General features: G+C 41.2%; 1 protein-coding gene across 1 annotated transcript; it reads right to left on the minus strand.

Annotated features, from left to right (window-relative positions):
* Positions 1–640: 640 nt before the first annotated feature.
* On the minus strand, positions 641–6,748 carry LOC136553268 (tRNase Z TRZ3, mitochondrial). Its single transcript, XM_066544651.1, has 12 exons — positions 6,383–6,748; positions 5,666–5,755; positions 5,349–5,393; positions 5,163–5,217; positions 5,002–5,045; positions 4,493–4,882; positions 3,813–4,072; positions 3,370–3,505; positions 3,243–3,293; positions 2,273–2,736; positions 1,588–2,191; positions 641–1,224 (listed from the first exon to the last, which is right to left on the minus strand). Exons 1-12 carry the CDS (start codon positions 6,704–6,706, stop codon positions 913–915), a joined length of 2,775 nt encoding a protein of 924 aa, XP_066400748.1. The 5' UTR covers positions 6,707–6,748; the 3' UTR covers positions 641–912.
* Positions 6,749–17,655: the final 10,907 nt, after the last annotated feature.

A 17,655-nucleotide genomic window follows, 5' to 3' on the forward strand; every position in this document is an offset into this window, starting at 1 on the left:
ATGTGCAATATATATAAAATCTTCTACATATAGTAGCCCACATCTTTAAATACATGGAAACGGCAAACGTTAAGAAATGTGCAATATATCATGTGAACCGTGTGTTTTTAGTATAAATTATTAGCTATCTCATAGCAACGGGCGTGCACGCTACCTACTATAGTATAAAGGGAACCAAACAGGCCGTTCTATATGTCACCCCGTCATGTGACTGCTAATTTGCCATGCTACGATACGACTGCAACGGCAAGCTGTTTGCATTTGTACCCTGATGAGATGAAATCCTTATGAACCGGCTTAATCGGTGCTGACTTTGTGTTGAGATTTCACTGAATTTCCGCTGACTTCAACTGAGATTTGAGGCTTTGTATGTATAAAGGTTGGAAAGCGAAACGGTTTATTCAGCGGTTTATTCGGCCTGTTCGGCTGGACTGGAGGATCATGGATTATTACTGCTGGCTGGTTTGGTTTGAGAGAAAAATACTATTCCGGCTAAAAATTTACGATCGTTTACGAGATCCACCAGCCAACCGAATTATCTTCAGAGTACGGTAAACGTAACGTGTGCGCGTCGCATGTGTTACGAACGAATTACCATTTCCAACGGACCCTGTAAAAACCCCGTGTCAAAGAGCAAAACAAGAAACAAAACCTCCGATCAAATCAAAGAATTACAAATGGGCACAGGTTTTGTTATCACAACTCCCAACAAAACAAACTGTCAAAATAGACGCAAACATAAAAAAGACAGACGATACAGCCCTACTCTATCCTGCACCGGATGGACAAGCAGCTCGTCCCGAAACAATTTGACCCATGTGTGCGGCCTTAAATTGGATTGGAGCTTCAGGTCAAAAACAATGTCACTAAGCTACAAGGCGATCAAAATTAATGTACATCATTTTATCTATATCAGTGCACAGCAGCCTCTTGGATCTCATCGGTCTCGTCAACTACTAGCTCGTCCTTGAACAGGACCTTCAGGTGTGGTAGAACCTTGGGCACAACTGGCAGATCCGCAAGGTTTACGCTCATCAGGTCAAAGGCGATGCAGGTCTTCTCCATATCAACCTCGTCGATAACTGGGATTTTTGGGTATCGCTGGCTGAAGTGGGTCAGAATTATCCTGTATGCTCCAGCCAATGTGCCTACTTCTATGGCCTCCTTGGTTGTACTATGGTTCCGCGCGATCGCTTCATCCTTCATACTGTCCTCAAATGTTGCCTGACAAAAAATATAGAGTATTACAAAGACAGCTAAGGGCATATATATTGTAATACCATTACCATCTACCATTAGCTAGTACAGGAGAACATTGTGCATCTAACAATATGATACGATATCTGCAAGATTAATTATTGGGGGGGTACAATGGTGCTTGTGGTCCAGGATTAGTCAGAGCATGAAACACATACAGCAGTGTGGACAACTATTATATATTGATGAAGCTTTTGCAAAACTCCTGCCGAAGCTGTGACATAACAATGATGCCACTTATATCAGCAAGAAATATAACATGGATATCTCAAGCAACAAGATATATGATATGGATATCTCAAGGACAAAACTACAAATTCTTCAGCTTACCTCATGTATTAGCACTGTGGCATCTCTGGATGCATCTATAAGAGCTGGACACGGTCGTGTGTCGCCAGAATATACAAACTTCCAGCCTGGAATTACCTTTCCAGCACTGTTTGTTTTCTCCATGGCCCTGAAAACAACCCCAAATGCCTGTGGACAGTGTAGTACAGGGACACTATACAGAATCTCTAAACCTGATTCCTGTAGAACTTCTTTGAAATTAACAAGAGCTGTGGTATCCCTTGGACTTGCAGGCTTCCTGTTGTAGTTCTCCATTCTACTTCCAGGGGCAAACATTGTGTTCTCCAGTTGAGGTATGGCTGATTCAGTATCATTTTCACTGAGAAAGGCCTCAACACTAGACTTCAAAGTATGCCTGCAGTCTAGGAACTGCATGTCAAGATCTTCAAGCGTTGAATATGCATTTAGGAATCTCTCAAGTGGCCTTGGTCCAATCACAAGCAAGGGTTTATGAGGCATCCCCCTTAACAATTTAGACCTCAGAGCAAGAATTCTAGCCAACCCTGTGTGGTGATCAGCATGAATATGGGAAATCCAAATACACCTCAAACCTTTTACAGCTTCATCGACACCATTTACACCAAATCTATTACAAAAGACAGTATACTTTCATGAACATAATTAATATATAGGTTTATGCATTATGAGAAGATCTGCAAGAACTAACCTCCTTTTCAGTTGTCCTAAAGTTCCTTCACCGCAGTCCAGAAGTATACCTCCTCGTGCAAATAAGTTAATATATATGGAACTTACGTTCCGGTATTTTGAAGGCTGAGATGAACCTGTACCCAAAAAAGTGATCTCCATATCTTCCCTTGTTGCATCCTCCACACAACAAGGGATCTCCTGACTGTCCCTTGGATGCTTTCCCCAGACAATTTCTTGAAAAGGAGTGCCATCATCTAGCTTATCTGATTTTTGATTGATCCATGGTTCTTCAACCATACGATTGCCAGTTGGTGGTAGTGTATTTTTATCATTCACATTTTGCCAGAATTTGCGAACCTGTACAGGAACTTCACTAACCTCTGGGATCTCAGATACAAGCTCTTGTACAATATCCTTGTAGGTGAACAAGTTTGGAATAGAAGCTCTATCCAAACCCAGTTGAGCATACGGACGCAGATGAAACTGAAGAAAAAGGATAGTACTATTCAGTCCTATATTGCACTTAACTAAATTAAGTTAAACTTAAACAACACACCCATATTTGTTCCCTCAGTTTCTTTTTACATTCCTCTCTGAAAGAAGAGTCTTCCCCTACAGCCCTACTTGTATGTTATTATACATCATTATTAGAATGTAAAAGACATTACATGCTGGGAATTGACTTTGAAATTTATTTAGTGCAAAAACAAAAACAAGAAAACAAAGGTCCCAACTACTTCTTTGATAAAGAACATGCAACTTTATGTAAAAGATTGTCTACAAATACATGCTACCAATGATGATAAAAGATCCAAACAATTTTGAAGTCCCAATTGGACCTACGCATTCTACCTTCCCAGTCTTAATGGTTTGCTGAATAACAAGATTTCAATAAAAAATGACATCAAAGCCCCAATCAGAACGCCAGATTAATACATATATGATCACATAACAGGTGTGATACAGCAAGGATGAAAGAACAAAATTACCTTTAGTAGGTTTTGCGCAGACACACTTCCACAGGCTTCCAATGAAGCATTCTGAAAGGAAAACAAAATATTTTATAAACAGCAGTAATTCAACCTTCAAGGTATTATATAGGCTACTGGAACCTACCTTATCATTCTCCGTGACATCATTTGGAGGTTGTACAGACCAAAACCCAGAGGATGGGAAGAGCTGAGGGCATACAAAATTGAGGCGTGATGATATCCTTGCACTACCTTTCAAGATAGGAATTTCCATGTTTTTACTGCATGCATAAAAAAACGGAAAAAAAGGCATAAGGCCAATCAGCCAAAAAAGCAGTGGCACAAGCTGAAAATACAACTTAAACAGTGCCATACAATGTATTTTTCCCATATCATTATGGAAAATTTAACCCTAAGAAGCAGCAGTCACTAACATATATGAACATAGTTGTTTCACCTCATTTTTATTCAGCAACATAGTAGTTAACTTTGGATTTGCATGCAGTGCCAATCAGTTCAAACTGACATAGGAAATCTATACACAGAATGGACTTCATCCAAAAAAAGGAAAATGGAATTGAATCGTACATTTCATGTCCTGCCATGATATGTTGTGTTGCACCAAATTTTTTCATCCAGTTCTGGTAGTCAACAGATCTAGTCACAGATGATGGACCTAAGTGGATTATGCAATTTACTTTCTTGCCACTTTGCTCTGGAGAATCTTCATAAAAGCAGCTAAGGGGTTGCAGTGAAAAAAGTTCTGGCATATGATACTGTGTGGGGCAATCCACCAGAAGAACAGTTGGTCCAGGAATTGACGGACCAAGAACATCACTTGGATGAACCTAGACAATTAATTGACAAAACATAACGAGCTTTAGAAAAGAAACTCAAACTAGATAAATGGTGCACGCAATTGTTGTTCAAACATCAAACTTATACTAAAAACTTACATTCTAGCATTTAAATAATCGTAAAGTAGCGAATTCTCAAAAGTGACAATACCATTAAAATTTCTGATAAGCCTTATTCTGTTAAAATAGAGTCCAAGGACAACTAGCATATGTTTCCATAGTGTAGTTAGGAAAGAGGAAATATCTAATGTCATGTCATCCTAATGCAATATTAAGCTAAACAGACTAAAAAAATCCAACAACACTAGGTCAATAAAAGGCAGCATTGGTCTCCTAGGTGGCAAAAGCCTCATTGAAAAGAGAAGGTACTACAAAAATAACATAACAGATATTGCTTTATTCATGACTAACCATTTCATCAAATTGATCAGACTGCACAGAATTCCCAAGTTGAAGTTCACGGTACTTGGGCCCAGGCCTAAGGCCAAGGGCAGCAGCCTTAGATGGGTCAAACTTTCCCTTAATTTTTGGCAACTCACAGGCATATACTATAGCAGTATCACCAGGCTTCATGTCACTATCATTTGAACTACCAATTCCATGATGGTACCTTGGTTTGACAAACATTGCAGATATCCGAACTACTTCATCATCAAGAATAATAACGGAGTCTTTAGATTGTGGTGAAGATGCATTTCGGTCAGTACCAAAGCTCTGTGTGTGAAGCATTGCTCTATTTGGGATAAAAGATCTCATTGCCCCAGCTAAAAAGTCAAGATCAGAAGGTCCCCATATGTTCACCTGTTTTCCAATTAGCAGGAAGAAGACCACAGTTAGTTGGTTGAAACACTTTTAATACTGGATGCATGAATGCATCTGTTGACAGCAAAAACACAGAAAAAGAAACCATGTGAACTCACCGATATGCCCTCATCTCCAATTCCTGCTAGAGTTAGCACCAGGCCTACAATATGCCATAATACAAAAGGCTATGTCATGAACTCATGATGGTGTAATATCATTACATCAAGCAAACCAAACTAATTGTGTTAGATGGTAAAGAAGGCTTTATAAACAATACCTGGAAGGCCCCCTGCAGTTTCTGAGCACACGCGTGTCAAAAAGATATGGTCAATCTGGGAAATGAGGGATTGTTTTGTAAGCAGGTTAGCATTTTACAATATAAGACTAGGGTGTAAAAAAATTCAAAAACAGGACAATGAATGTGAGTGTGTTGTCCATGGTGGAGGGGGTTCGAATAACATACCTTTGATAGTTTTATCTTGTGTTCAGTACAGAAACGTTGAAGACCCTGTCAGATGGCAAGATTTGAGTTTAATCAGCACAAAATGGCAAGAGCAAGATGAACTTTCTCCAGATCTTTATGCTGAATCTTATATTCGCTGCAGCGCAGCATAAGACCATGGTTTTCAAAATCCTTTCTGCAATACCACACAAAAGAGAAAGAAATAAAATTCTCTTTTCAGCTAACTACAATTATTTGCTATTTTTTAGGCAACAACCAATTATTAGCTTGTTCAGAAAAAAAAAAATATATAGGAACCAGATCACAGCAGAACATACCTCGCCCGCATTAAAAATAAACCTTTGTTTGTCAAAGAAGAGTAAAATAGAAGGTGAAGTGTCCTGTGTGTCCATTCCTGTACCAAGTATCTGCGCAGCAAGAATAAAGGGGTGTGAGACTGGATGAAAACCAAAACAACACTACTTCCAATTCTCATGAACTAGTTCAAGGGAAGAAACTGCCCTGCACTAATAGCTTGGTGCAACCAATGTGATGATTTACCAATGGGACAACTCCATAAGGCCCCAACCAGCAGCTGGGATTATTGAATGCATGATTTACAAATGATACAATAATATCAGAGATTATGCTGGACTTCTATGGTAATTAGTGACGTGCATTGATCCTGTATCTTCATTTCGTGAAATCCGCACCGTTCAACATGTTATAATTTAAACAATGATAGTTGTTTAAAAAAAAGGTTAAATAATAAAAGGCTTATGGTTTGTATTCTTTCTATGCTACATCTACTCCTCCAATGCCATCAGTTTGGGATTGCATCTTGGTTCATGCCTAAAAATGTTAAGCTGACCTCTGGAACTACTAATCCGCGGTATTTATAATTGAACGCATGGTCTGGTTCAATCTCTCCTCAAATAAACCCCAAACTAGTATACTAAATTGAACCAGCCGATTGAGGTAAAATGGCGCCAAGTAAGCAGAATGAGTCCACAGAGATAGCGCTGGGGGGAATCACAAGTCAGCGAGGCCCTCACCTGCACGTAGCAGGTGGTGTTGACGGGGTTGAGCCTGCGGGTCTTGAGCTCCATGCTCCCGCGCTTCCCGCCGTCCTTCCCGTCCGCTGGCTTCCTATTGAACGCCACCTCCCTGTCCATCTCCTCCTTGGCGGGCGTCTTCCCGAGCGTGCTGCTCCCGCGGCGAGGTTCGGGGTGCCGGCGGCGGCGGTAGGAGAGGGCGCGGAGGCTGGTGGCGCGGCCGAAGGAGGCGGGGCAGGAAGAGAGGTGGAGGAGAGGCGCGGGGGCCGCTAGGGTTTGGGAGAGCGGGGGGAGGAGGCGGAGAGGGGCGGCCACCTGCGGCATGGCTCGCGTGTGCTACAGAGGTGTGCCGGTTTTATTTCGGCGGCGGCGTGGTGGGTGGGTGGGGTGGGGGTTTGTTTTGGGAGACATTTTACTGTGTGCCATTATTGTTCCTGAAAAAATTCAGTGGTCTTCAGCGCTACTACTTCAATTTTTTTTATCCTCCATGCCACTTCCGTTAGTTTGGACGCTAACGTCGTCAAACTGCAGGTGTGAAAAGACGAAAATGCTCTTAAGTTCAAATATGTTATTAGTTTTTTTTAGCATCTTAGCGACTTCAAATGAAAAAACTTAAAACTAGAAAGTTGTAGATCTCGTCGAGATCTATAATTTTCATATAAAAATTATTTTCATTTAATTTCGCAAAAAAATATGATTTGATATGATTAATATATTTTAGAAAAATTATATTATTTTTTTTTTGTGAAATTAAATGAAAAAAATAATTTGAACTTAAATGAAGGCTCTTAAGTGCCCTTAAGTTCAAAAAAATATGTTAATTATTTTAAAATTTTAATGCTAGAGTAAGTTTGTATTTCGCTGTTTTGGGGCCCAACCGGGTAATACCAGGAGCACGGCTGGTTTATATTTTCCTTTTTCTTTTCCTTTTCTCCCTTGTAATTTCTTTTACCTCCCATAATAAAACCTTCTGGCCAGTTTTCCATCCCATCAAACCTCGACCTATGGAAGCCCGTCCATATGGACTGCAATCAATCGTTCAAGGCTCAGTCTTTAAAAGCACGATGGCTCACTCCTCGCTTTTTGTTTGGTTTGTGAATGAAATATATTGATTTATCATAGTCTCGTTCTCTCACGAGCCGGTAATAGTACCGGTACGAGAAATGAAGTTAATTTCATCAAAATTTAGAAATTGAGTCATAATGCACCATCTTATTTAGGATGGCGTAACTCTTCAAACGAACACCTTATATGCAACCTGACCCTCCCTGTCGTTAGACCTGAGGTAAACCATGATCATATGATGTGCAAGGACCGACGTATATAAATAAATTGGCCCCTCTCCAAAACCCTTTGTAAACACCCAACTTTGTATCGTTGCTTAAACATCCTCATCGTGACATTAAGCATCATTAGAAACTTTACTGCAAAGAAAATATACTTTTTTAAGCAAAAGAAAATATTTGATCAAGTTTGGCAGTGCAAAGTAGCGGTGAACAATTCGACAGAGACCACCAGACGGTCTGATCCTGTTGTACCATTTCAACCTAAGTCTTGTTTATTTGGACAGTCCCCGTAAGGGACACCGGATAGTCCACCTGAGCACATGATGAATTTGAGTTGTCGAGCTACTCTCTCTCACTCTCAGCCTCACTCGTCGGTCTAGCTTGTCATCGCTACCATATACAAATGATTCACAACCTTAAAAACAATCATGATGGGATTGATGAGGAGATATATGGACGATCTCAAGATAAATCTCTATGAGTTAAAAGAATGCATCCCTGGGTTCCAGATTCGACTATGCGCCTATCATACGCTCCATAACAACCAACAACAACTTTATGATTATTATTAGTTACAAAGCTCCATGGGAGTGAAGAGGACACAAGAGCAGTAGTTGCTTCTCATAACCTTATTACGGCACCTCCGATGATGACTTATGAGTTAGCTCTAAGCATAGTATTTCATATTTTAATATAATAGTGAGAAAAGATATTTCTTAATTAAGAGCTAATCTCATGCACATATGCTAAGACCATGTGAGCTTATCATGTGGGGCTATTTATATAATAAACTATGTAGTAAAAGGTAACACTATTAGAGAAGTTATTTTAGAGTTAGTAAAGGCCTATTTGGCAGGAATCCTCCTCTAAGTGATTCCCCGAAGGAGCCGAAGCACTTTTTTACAAATCCGGCTCCTGGCTCAAAAACAGCTCTAGTGCCACTGCTGCAAAAGAGTCGCTATAAGTTGTTATAACGATCTATCACCTTATACGGACCGATGTAACAGTCACGATAAGTGATGTCGGTAGAAACCTATAGCAACTGTCAGGGTTTATAGTACGAGCTGCTGCTAAAACCAGAGTGGGAGCCCTATCAAATAGATCCTATGTATCTCGTGTCGTGTTGAAGGTGACCTTATGAACGTAAAGCCAACGTCCTCTTCGATTTGTTTCCAACAGTGCTCTCATGCATGGTCCGGAATAGTATAGATATATAGGCTGGTCCTTTTTTTTTTGCCGAAAATATATATAGGCTGGTCCTGATTGTACTACCACTGCTGGCATGCAATGCACACACTTAAATAGCGCAGACGAGATTTTAAATTGCTTGCTGGTAGAGTGTGTGTATATATATATATATCGGCGCTGCGTGCTTCTCGTTCTTGGATTATAAATTGCTTGAGCAAGTTAAACAAATTTATTTTTCACTGGGAAAAATGTCAAGCTAGCTCGAAGGACGTGCACATACGTCACCAAATTTAATCAATGCGCAATGCGCACGCGTGTAGTATAATATATTAGTAGTAACACATAATTTGACCATAAATTATGTATGGGCTGGAGTATGTAGAGCTTGATTGGTTACTACAACACCTCCTAAAATTCTGGTCACATCGAATGTTTAGACAGATGCATAGAGTATTAAATATAGACTAATTACAAAATTAATTGCACAACTTATGACTAATTTACGAGACGAATCTTTTAAGCCTAATTAGTCCATAATTTGACAACGTGGTGCTACAATAACATGTGCTAATGACAGATTAATTAGACTTAAAAAATTCGTCTCGCAAATTAATCTTCATCTATATAATTGGTTTTGTAATTAATCTATATTTAATACTTTTTATTAGTATATAAATATTCGATGTGACATAAATTTTAGAAACGACTAAAGAACCAAACACCCCTAAAGATATATAGACTGGTTCTGATGGTACTGTACCACCGCTGGCATGCAATGCAATGCGCTCACTTTAAATTGCTTGCCTGGGCAGTAGTAATAAGTATATATATCGGCGCTTGGTTCTTGCATTATATAAGTTTATAATTTACTTGAGCAAAGTTAAAAAAGACGAGATTTTAAGCTTTAATTAATTTGCTCGACTCTCGAAAAAACAACTTTATTTTGTACCGGGAAATGTCAAGATCGAAGGACGTACACATACGTTCACCAAATTAAGTCACTTGCAATGCGCATGTGTGTGTACTCTCTTCAAGTTTATTTTTTTAATGACTCTTATCTAGTTACAAATAGGTGACATTTAGGATATCGACATGGTCTCTGAAATGTAATTTTATATGAGGACCAATGCTTTTAGTTATAATAATAGAGCTCTTTTACAATGGTTGAAAATGCTTCCTGATGCCTACCCAAAATAGCTATTTTTATTGATTTTATTCGTTCAAAGGTATTATGGTCATTTCGCAAAGCCAACTCACCACCCCCGTCGGCCCACCTCCCAGCCCGCCCAACATCCGCCTCCCCACAGCACCGACGCCCATCCCTCGCGCTAGCTCTAGCCGTCGTCGGCTTGTATTCGCCCTTGCACGGCACCGTCGTCGCCGGCCTACCCTCGCCCGTGCCTAGCGCCGTCGCTCCTCCCTCCTCCCCGGCACCACCGCCTGACGCGAGCGGCACCTCCGCCTCTGCATGCCGCTTCCCTCTTGCCCCTCGCGCTCCCTGCAGTGCCGCCCGTGAGCACCGCCGTGACACCGTGCGGGTAAGTCCCTCTGATGGCCTGATCGTGTCTCTACCCCAATGCCGCCCTGCGGGTTGCTTGCGGTGCTTCTTTTGTTGCAGCGGGCTGCAGCGCCAGCGATTTCTGATTTTGTTCCGCAGCAATCACACCAATCAAACTATAATGCTAGCATTGTTGCTAGTGTCATTGTTCCGCACGTATTATCCTGAATTAGAGTCAAGTCAGTGAATAGATAGCAGGCACAGTTTCAATATCTCATTAGCTGTTTAATTAATTGCTTGCAAACAAGAATTGTCCTAATTTCTATGTTCAGGTTCAAATGGACAGTTAGGTTGTGAAGAAATTCCTAGAGCCAGTTCACTTTGTTCCGTTCTTTATTTGACGTTGAGTTACGACAATTAGGATTCTGGTTGTTCCATCTGCTAAGTAACAAAAATTGCAGTCGAGCCCTATTCATCTTAACTTGAACACGGTTCAGAATGGTAGCTCGCATGTAAGATTTTTGTGCCTTATGCCAAACTGCTCGGGAAGGTTAACAACCTAGCTCAGAAAATAACCTGATGCTTGACCTTGACTTGAATCGGCTTGCCTCCTTTGGAGCAATAATCCAATCTTGAGAAAAACTAGTATTGTGCAAAATTTGTCAACACCTTTAAAGCTTGAGCACTTTGTAGTTGCCCTTTTTTCCCAGTACTTCTTAATGTGAGTTGGAGCTGTAGTATCGCTTCCCTGTTAGTGACTTGCAATACAATCAATTTTAGTGGTAATGTTCATCGAATGAATCCTGATCAGATGGTGATAACTTGTGTATCATCATCTTTTAGTGAAGCTTGGTTTCTCTGTTACCTATATCATAACTTCTCGCTACTATTTACTTTAAACTGAGATAAGGTTTTCTCATGTAATCCTTTTTGTGCACCGTCGTCCACATGCAGGGTGCAGCAAGCATTTGTGCACCCTAGAGAGCAGATAAAAATTTCTTTTAAAAAAAAGGGAGCAGACAACAATCCCTGTAGGTGGACATATAGGATTTACAAAATGCCGCATTGTCTCTAGAAAGGATAGACAAAGAACCTGTTATGCATAAGATATCTTGTAGGATGATGCAACTATCTGGTCGTGGCATACTAATATACTCGTTTTTTTGGATTGATGCAAGAGGAAATGCTAGGTCTTGATTCTTTGCTGGAGTACAATAAAATTGTTAGGAAGATATTTGGTAGTGAAACAGAAGAATATCTGTTTTATAACAAATATGCTAAGGAGAAATAATTTAGTGTTAGGAAAATCTATTGTGAGTGGGGCAACGGCCACAATGAGAGGACCCTTCGGAAGTTTGTTTGCAGTTGTGAAGATTTCTGCGAAGAGAAGGAGATGAAGAGGGAGATTAAGAAGCGGAAGCCACGAAATATTACTTGTGTTGGATGTCCTGCTAAATTTGTGATTGCATAGGATCAGAACACAGGGCAGTGGTATGTGATGGATTTCATCTATGAACACAACCATCCAATGGCGGAACGAGACCTTGCTTGTCTTTTACGTTCATATAGAAGAATCAGCGATGAGCAAAAAGCTGATATTGTGGCGATGCAGATATCTGGGATCCGCAAACACCAAATAATGGATATTATGGAAATGCAGTACGGTGGGTATGATAAAGTTGGATTTACAACAAGGGACTTGTATAATTTCTGCCATCGCAATAAGGTGTAGACAGTTGCTGCTGGTGATGCTCAAACAGTCATCAGTTACCTGACAGAGTGCAGATATAGGGATCCTGATTTCTTCTTCGACTACAAGTGTCGGGTTCATAAACCCAGGGTCCCTAATGGGCCCGCTTCCCAGCAAAAGCTCGGCCCAGCAGACGACATTACAAACGACGCACAACTTCTAGGTCGGCCCAGATACCTAACGACAGGCCGGAAGAGCGATCCAGTCTCCGACCGGAAGGCCTAGCCAAGGAGGGGGCGACGCTCACTGCTAACTTTGACTCGCTTCTTCAACCGAAAGGCCTGACCAAGGAGGAAGTTTCTGAATGTCACTGTTCACATATCTATTAGTCTGAATGTGCTCTAGTCAAGTATGGATGCATTGGTTTTAAGGAGACAACAGGGGCAACCTTTAGATAGAGTCACCTTCCTTGCCTCTATGGCTCCATGAGCAAGGGAAGGACGACGAGAGTCTGAAGAACTTCGCAGCAACATCTTGATGACCCGCACGACCGCGCCGTTAGCCCACCCACGGCCACTCGCGCCGCCGCAACAGCCTTTGTCTCCTGCACGGCGAGTCCGTCGCGGATGAGGCGGAGGGAGCTAGCCCTGGGCGTTTGGTTCTACCAAACTGAACCGATTGGTTCTTCGGTTTTTGAAGAAGTTCGGTTCTTAGAAAACTAGTACTGACCGGTTCTTCAAAAAACATGGAACCGACCAAGTTCGGTATCGGTTCTTTCGGTTCGGTTCTGGGTAGAACCGAAAAATTGAACAATACCCAAAATCCATGTAACATCATGTTCAATAGCAAATTTTGACAACATTTCAGTAGGATTGCATACAAAACCACAGTGACAAATATAACAGTCAAACAGAGTAACAAATACATAAATAGAGTGCTAACTTCTAAAGCAAGGCATCAGCATTCAGCAAGAGTGCAAGACACTAAGACAACACACTACTACACTATTTTTGGTTCCTCGGTTAGTTCGGTTAACCGAGGGGGGAACCGATTTTACCGAACAAATTTCGGTTCCTCGGAAATGAGAACCGAACAGGGAACCGAGACTTCGGTTCTCGGTAAATTCGGTTCGGTTCTCGGTAAAATTTGCCGAGGGCTAGAGGGAGCCATGGATGCCGTCGCGGATGAGGCAGAGGGACACGACGAGACCTGGGAGCACGCGATGGGACCCTCCTAGCAGCAGGGACGGCCGCCGCCGCTGTGACCGAGAGAGCAATCCTTGTTCAACTCCTTGGGACGGCCGCCGCCGTTGTGACCGGGAGCGCAGTCGCCGCCGCGGCCTCCATGTGCTCGGTTGGGGAGCTGAGGGCTGGTGAGGAGGGGTCGGGCCCAGATCTCATCGGAGACGATGCTGGAGCAGCGCAGCGCGTCGAGGTCCTCCCGCGGACGGATGGCGGACGACGACGGCGAATGAACCCTAAAAAGACAAAAAAATATTTATCTTTTTTTAAAAGCAAATATTCATCTAACTATAGTACTTAAATCATACATCCCAACTATACTACTCAAAACATTATTTTTATAATTGTGGATTTACCGTTTTTCCCTTGATTAAAAAAATAACTACGAAAAAGGAATTGCCACTCTTTTTATTTGAAGTCCTAATCCTCTAAACTTTGGAGGCATTGGGAGGCGTTACGGCGTATATAGGCCCACCGACCATGAACATATCCAACGCCTCCCTCATTGATGCCTCTCAACGCCTTCCCTCATATGGACCCACCAATCATTGGCACAGCTATCGCTTCTTGACACCTCCCCAACCATAATAAAAAAGTTCTAATAATATATTAATAGTGACAGTACACAATATAATTTGCAAAAAAGAAGTAACACACGACAACTTATACTGTCGTGGCTACTATATGTTCAACAAAAGCATGGTGCTCGGGTTACAAATGTACGCAATATAGACTGAAAACATAAAAGATGTTTGTAATTTAAGTTTGAATTTGAAGTGGTTCACTTAAGAGATCAATTAAGACCGCCTAAAATGTCACCTATTTATGGCTGAAGGGGCCGGGAGTGGTTTTAGGCACCATTTGGGTCAGCCAATTTTTTTTTATAAGCTGTAAAAATAGGTGGACAGAGTCAGATATATAAGAGCTTCTTTATAAGCACAAAGGTTAAGTAGTTCAAAATAAATTATAAATTAGACTCTAGATAATCTAGAGTTTTTTTTAGCAACTAGCAACTTAATTATTTTATTAGCCAACCCAGACATGACCTCAATAATGGCTTGTGGCAACCGGCAAGGCTATACTAAGGGTGTTGGTTTCGCCTCCTAAACTTTAGTCGCTATCCCGTTAGATGTTTAGACAAAGACATGGAGTATTAAATATAGACTATTTATGAAATTAAATGCATAGATTGAGACTATTTTGCGAAATGAATTTTTTAAGCCTAATTAGTCTTTGATTTGACAATGTGGTGCTACAGTAAGCATATGCTAATGACGAATTAATTAGGCTTAATAAATTTGTCTCGCGAATTACTCACGGATTCTGTAATTTGTTTTTTTATTAATATCCAAACACCCCATGCGACACCTCCTAAACTTTAGTTATTGAATCAAACACCCCCTAACTAATCTTGGCATGCGCGTGCATCGATTGGTCGACCTAGAACGAGTTAGCCCTTGTTTAGTTCGCGAAAAGTTTTCCCAAAAAGTGCTACAGTACCTACCACATTGAATCTTGTGATACGTGCATGGAGCATTAAATGTAAACAAAAAAAACTAATTGCACGGTTTGGTTGGAAATTGCGAGACGAACGTTTTGAGCCTAATTAGTCCATGATTGAACACTAATTGCCAAATAAAAACGAAAGTGCTACAGTAGCCAAATTTCCAACTTTCCACCAACTAAACACGGGCTTATATATATATATATATATATATATATATATATATATATATATATATATATAACTATTATCCTGTAGCTGGCTACAAAATAGTTTATTCTGTAGCCATTTTGAGTTACGATAATTATTATGTTAATTTATGAGATTACAGTAACTCCTTACTAAGTGGTTTACTATAACGTTATGGTAAATATCTCCATGTGCTATAGTAACCCAACTATCGTAAATATGTATTGACATTATCGTAAATTAGTATATAAAATTATCGTAAATGGAGGTGGCTACAGAATAACTTATTTTGTAGCTGGCTACTGAATATACTCTCCCTATATATACATATTGATTTACGATAAATATGTATTGACATGCAGCTGGCTACAGAATACCTTATTCTATGACTACCTTGATTTACGATAAGGACAATACACATTTATGATACATGGGTTACTATAATTCAAGATGATACTTACCATAATGCTATAGTAAATCACTTATGAGGGAGTTACTATAATCTCGTAAATTAGTATGGTAATTATCATAACTCAAAGTGGCTAGAGAATAACTTATTCTGTGGCCAGCTAAATAACAGTACGTCTGGACATATGGTCCATGAATTGTATATATATGTTTGTAATACGGCCGGACATATGGTCCATGAATGGCGAACAGTGCTAGTGATTTTACACTGGAGCAAAATGATTTCGTTGCAGCGCGACAGCCGCATCAGGGGTCACATGTGTACGTGTATCTACTTGTACTCACTCAGCTATGGCGGCAAGTACGTACTAGGTATATAATGTAGCCACAATATGACAATATACAGCCTGCTTGTTTGACTGTGGCTTGTCGTAAACAATCGTAAATTTCCAGTCAGAATAGTATTTTTCTCTCACACAAACCAGCCAGCAATACTTCTTCATAAACCAGCAACGATATGAACCAGCCAACCAAACAGGCTAATATATGATAGATGCATCTGGACCACACAATATCTGAGTGTATATATACCATTTATATTATAAATGAGATATAAATAATATATAATGATGGTCCATTTACTTGTACTTAAATCCTAGTGGCCTCATATTTAGGGCGTGTTTGGTTGGGGCCCTATGATGCTCTGCCCGGCAGGTCATTTCAGCCGTTAGGCGTAGCAAATTGATGGTCTGGAGAGCTGCATAGCCGGCTCGGCCAGGCACCGTCTTTTGCCAAGGGCATGTTTAGTTCCCCTCTAAAACGTTAAATTTTTTAAGATTTTCTATCACATCGAATTTTTAGACGTATGCATGAAGCATTAAATATAAATAAAAAATAAAATTAATTACACAGTTTAGACGAAATCCACGAGACGAATCTTTTAAATCTAATTAGACTATGATTGGACACTAATTGTCAAATAACAATAAAAATGCTACAGTGCCGTTTTGCCAAAATTTTCGGCAACTAAACTGGGCACAAGTTTAGGGGGTGTTTGCTTCTACGACTAAATTTTAGTCCATGTCATATCGAACATTCGGATGCTAATTAGGAAGACTAAACATGAGTTAATTATAAAACTAATTACACAGATGAAGACTAATTTACGAGACGAATTTATTAAGCCTAATTAACCCATCATTAGCACATATTTACTGTAGCACCGCGTTGTCAAATCATAGACTAATTAGGCTTAAAAAATTCGTCTCGCAATTTAGTCGCAATCTATGTAATTAGTTATTTTTTAGTCTATATTTAATACTCCATACATGTGTCCAAATTAATCGCATATACCCAAACATTCGATAGAACAGGGACTAAAATTCAGTCTAAGAAACAAACAGGCCCTTAGAGCCAAACACGCCCTCGCCTTGTAATCCGGCCATATGCATATGAGCGAGGTTGGATTCTCGCTGATGTGTGATGTGATGCTAGCGGAACACCAGCACAGTCAGTCAGTCCTCCATGCATCCATTCCAGCTGTGTATATGCAAATGCAGGGCTCCAGCAGCACTGCACCTGCACGCAGTACGCCCGAGCATCTTCGTGGCCATCAATGGCGGCAACCGTACGAGAGCTAGCAGCTAGAGCTGAGCAGATGGTACGTACAGAGACTCGCATGCAGTGCAGTGCACAGCTCATTTTGCTCTCGCTCTCGTACGAGCTGAGATCAAATCTTGCGGTCCATCGAGATCCCACCAGCGATCCTCCTCGTCTGCAGCTCCTCCGTCCTCTCTATCCATGAATGGCCACGTGCACGTAATCTGGGCCCTGCCGATGGCCATGCCCATCGATCTCCCACCATATCTTTCTACGGTCCACGTACATGGCGATGGCATTCGATCGAATCGTAGGACGGAGCGGAGCCGCCATTAACTGAGCTCGGGCCCCGACCTCGAGTAGTCGTTTATGGCGCCCGCCGTGGTACCAGTACCACGCACTCACATCCCGTCGATCGACCTCCTCCTCCGTCGCCCGCGCCCGCACCTATATGTCAATTTATACGTCTGCTGACTTGCGACGACGACGATGCTAGGCTGGCTCGTGCTTGCTTCTGCCTATCACTCCTTCATTTCACCGCTCGTAGTTATAGCCGGGCTGGCCGCCGGGACGACGAGAGCCGATCGACGGCGCCAGGGTGGTACTGGTAGTGGTAGACTGGTAGGTAGCTTGCGCCGCTTTCCGTTGCTCTGCTCGCCCGCCAATCGCC

This window comes from Miscanthus floridulus, chromosome 5 (genome assembly GCF_019320115.1).
Source record: "Miscanthus floridulus cultivar M001 chromosome 5, ASM1932011v1, whole genome shotgun sequence".
Classification (NCBI taxonomy): Eukaryota; Viridiplantae; Streptophyta; class Magnoliopsida; order Poales; family Poaceae; genus Miscanthus; species Miscanthus floridulus.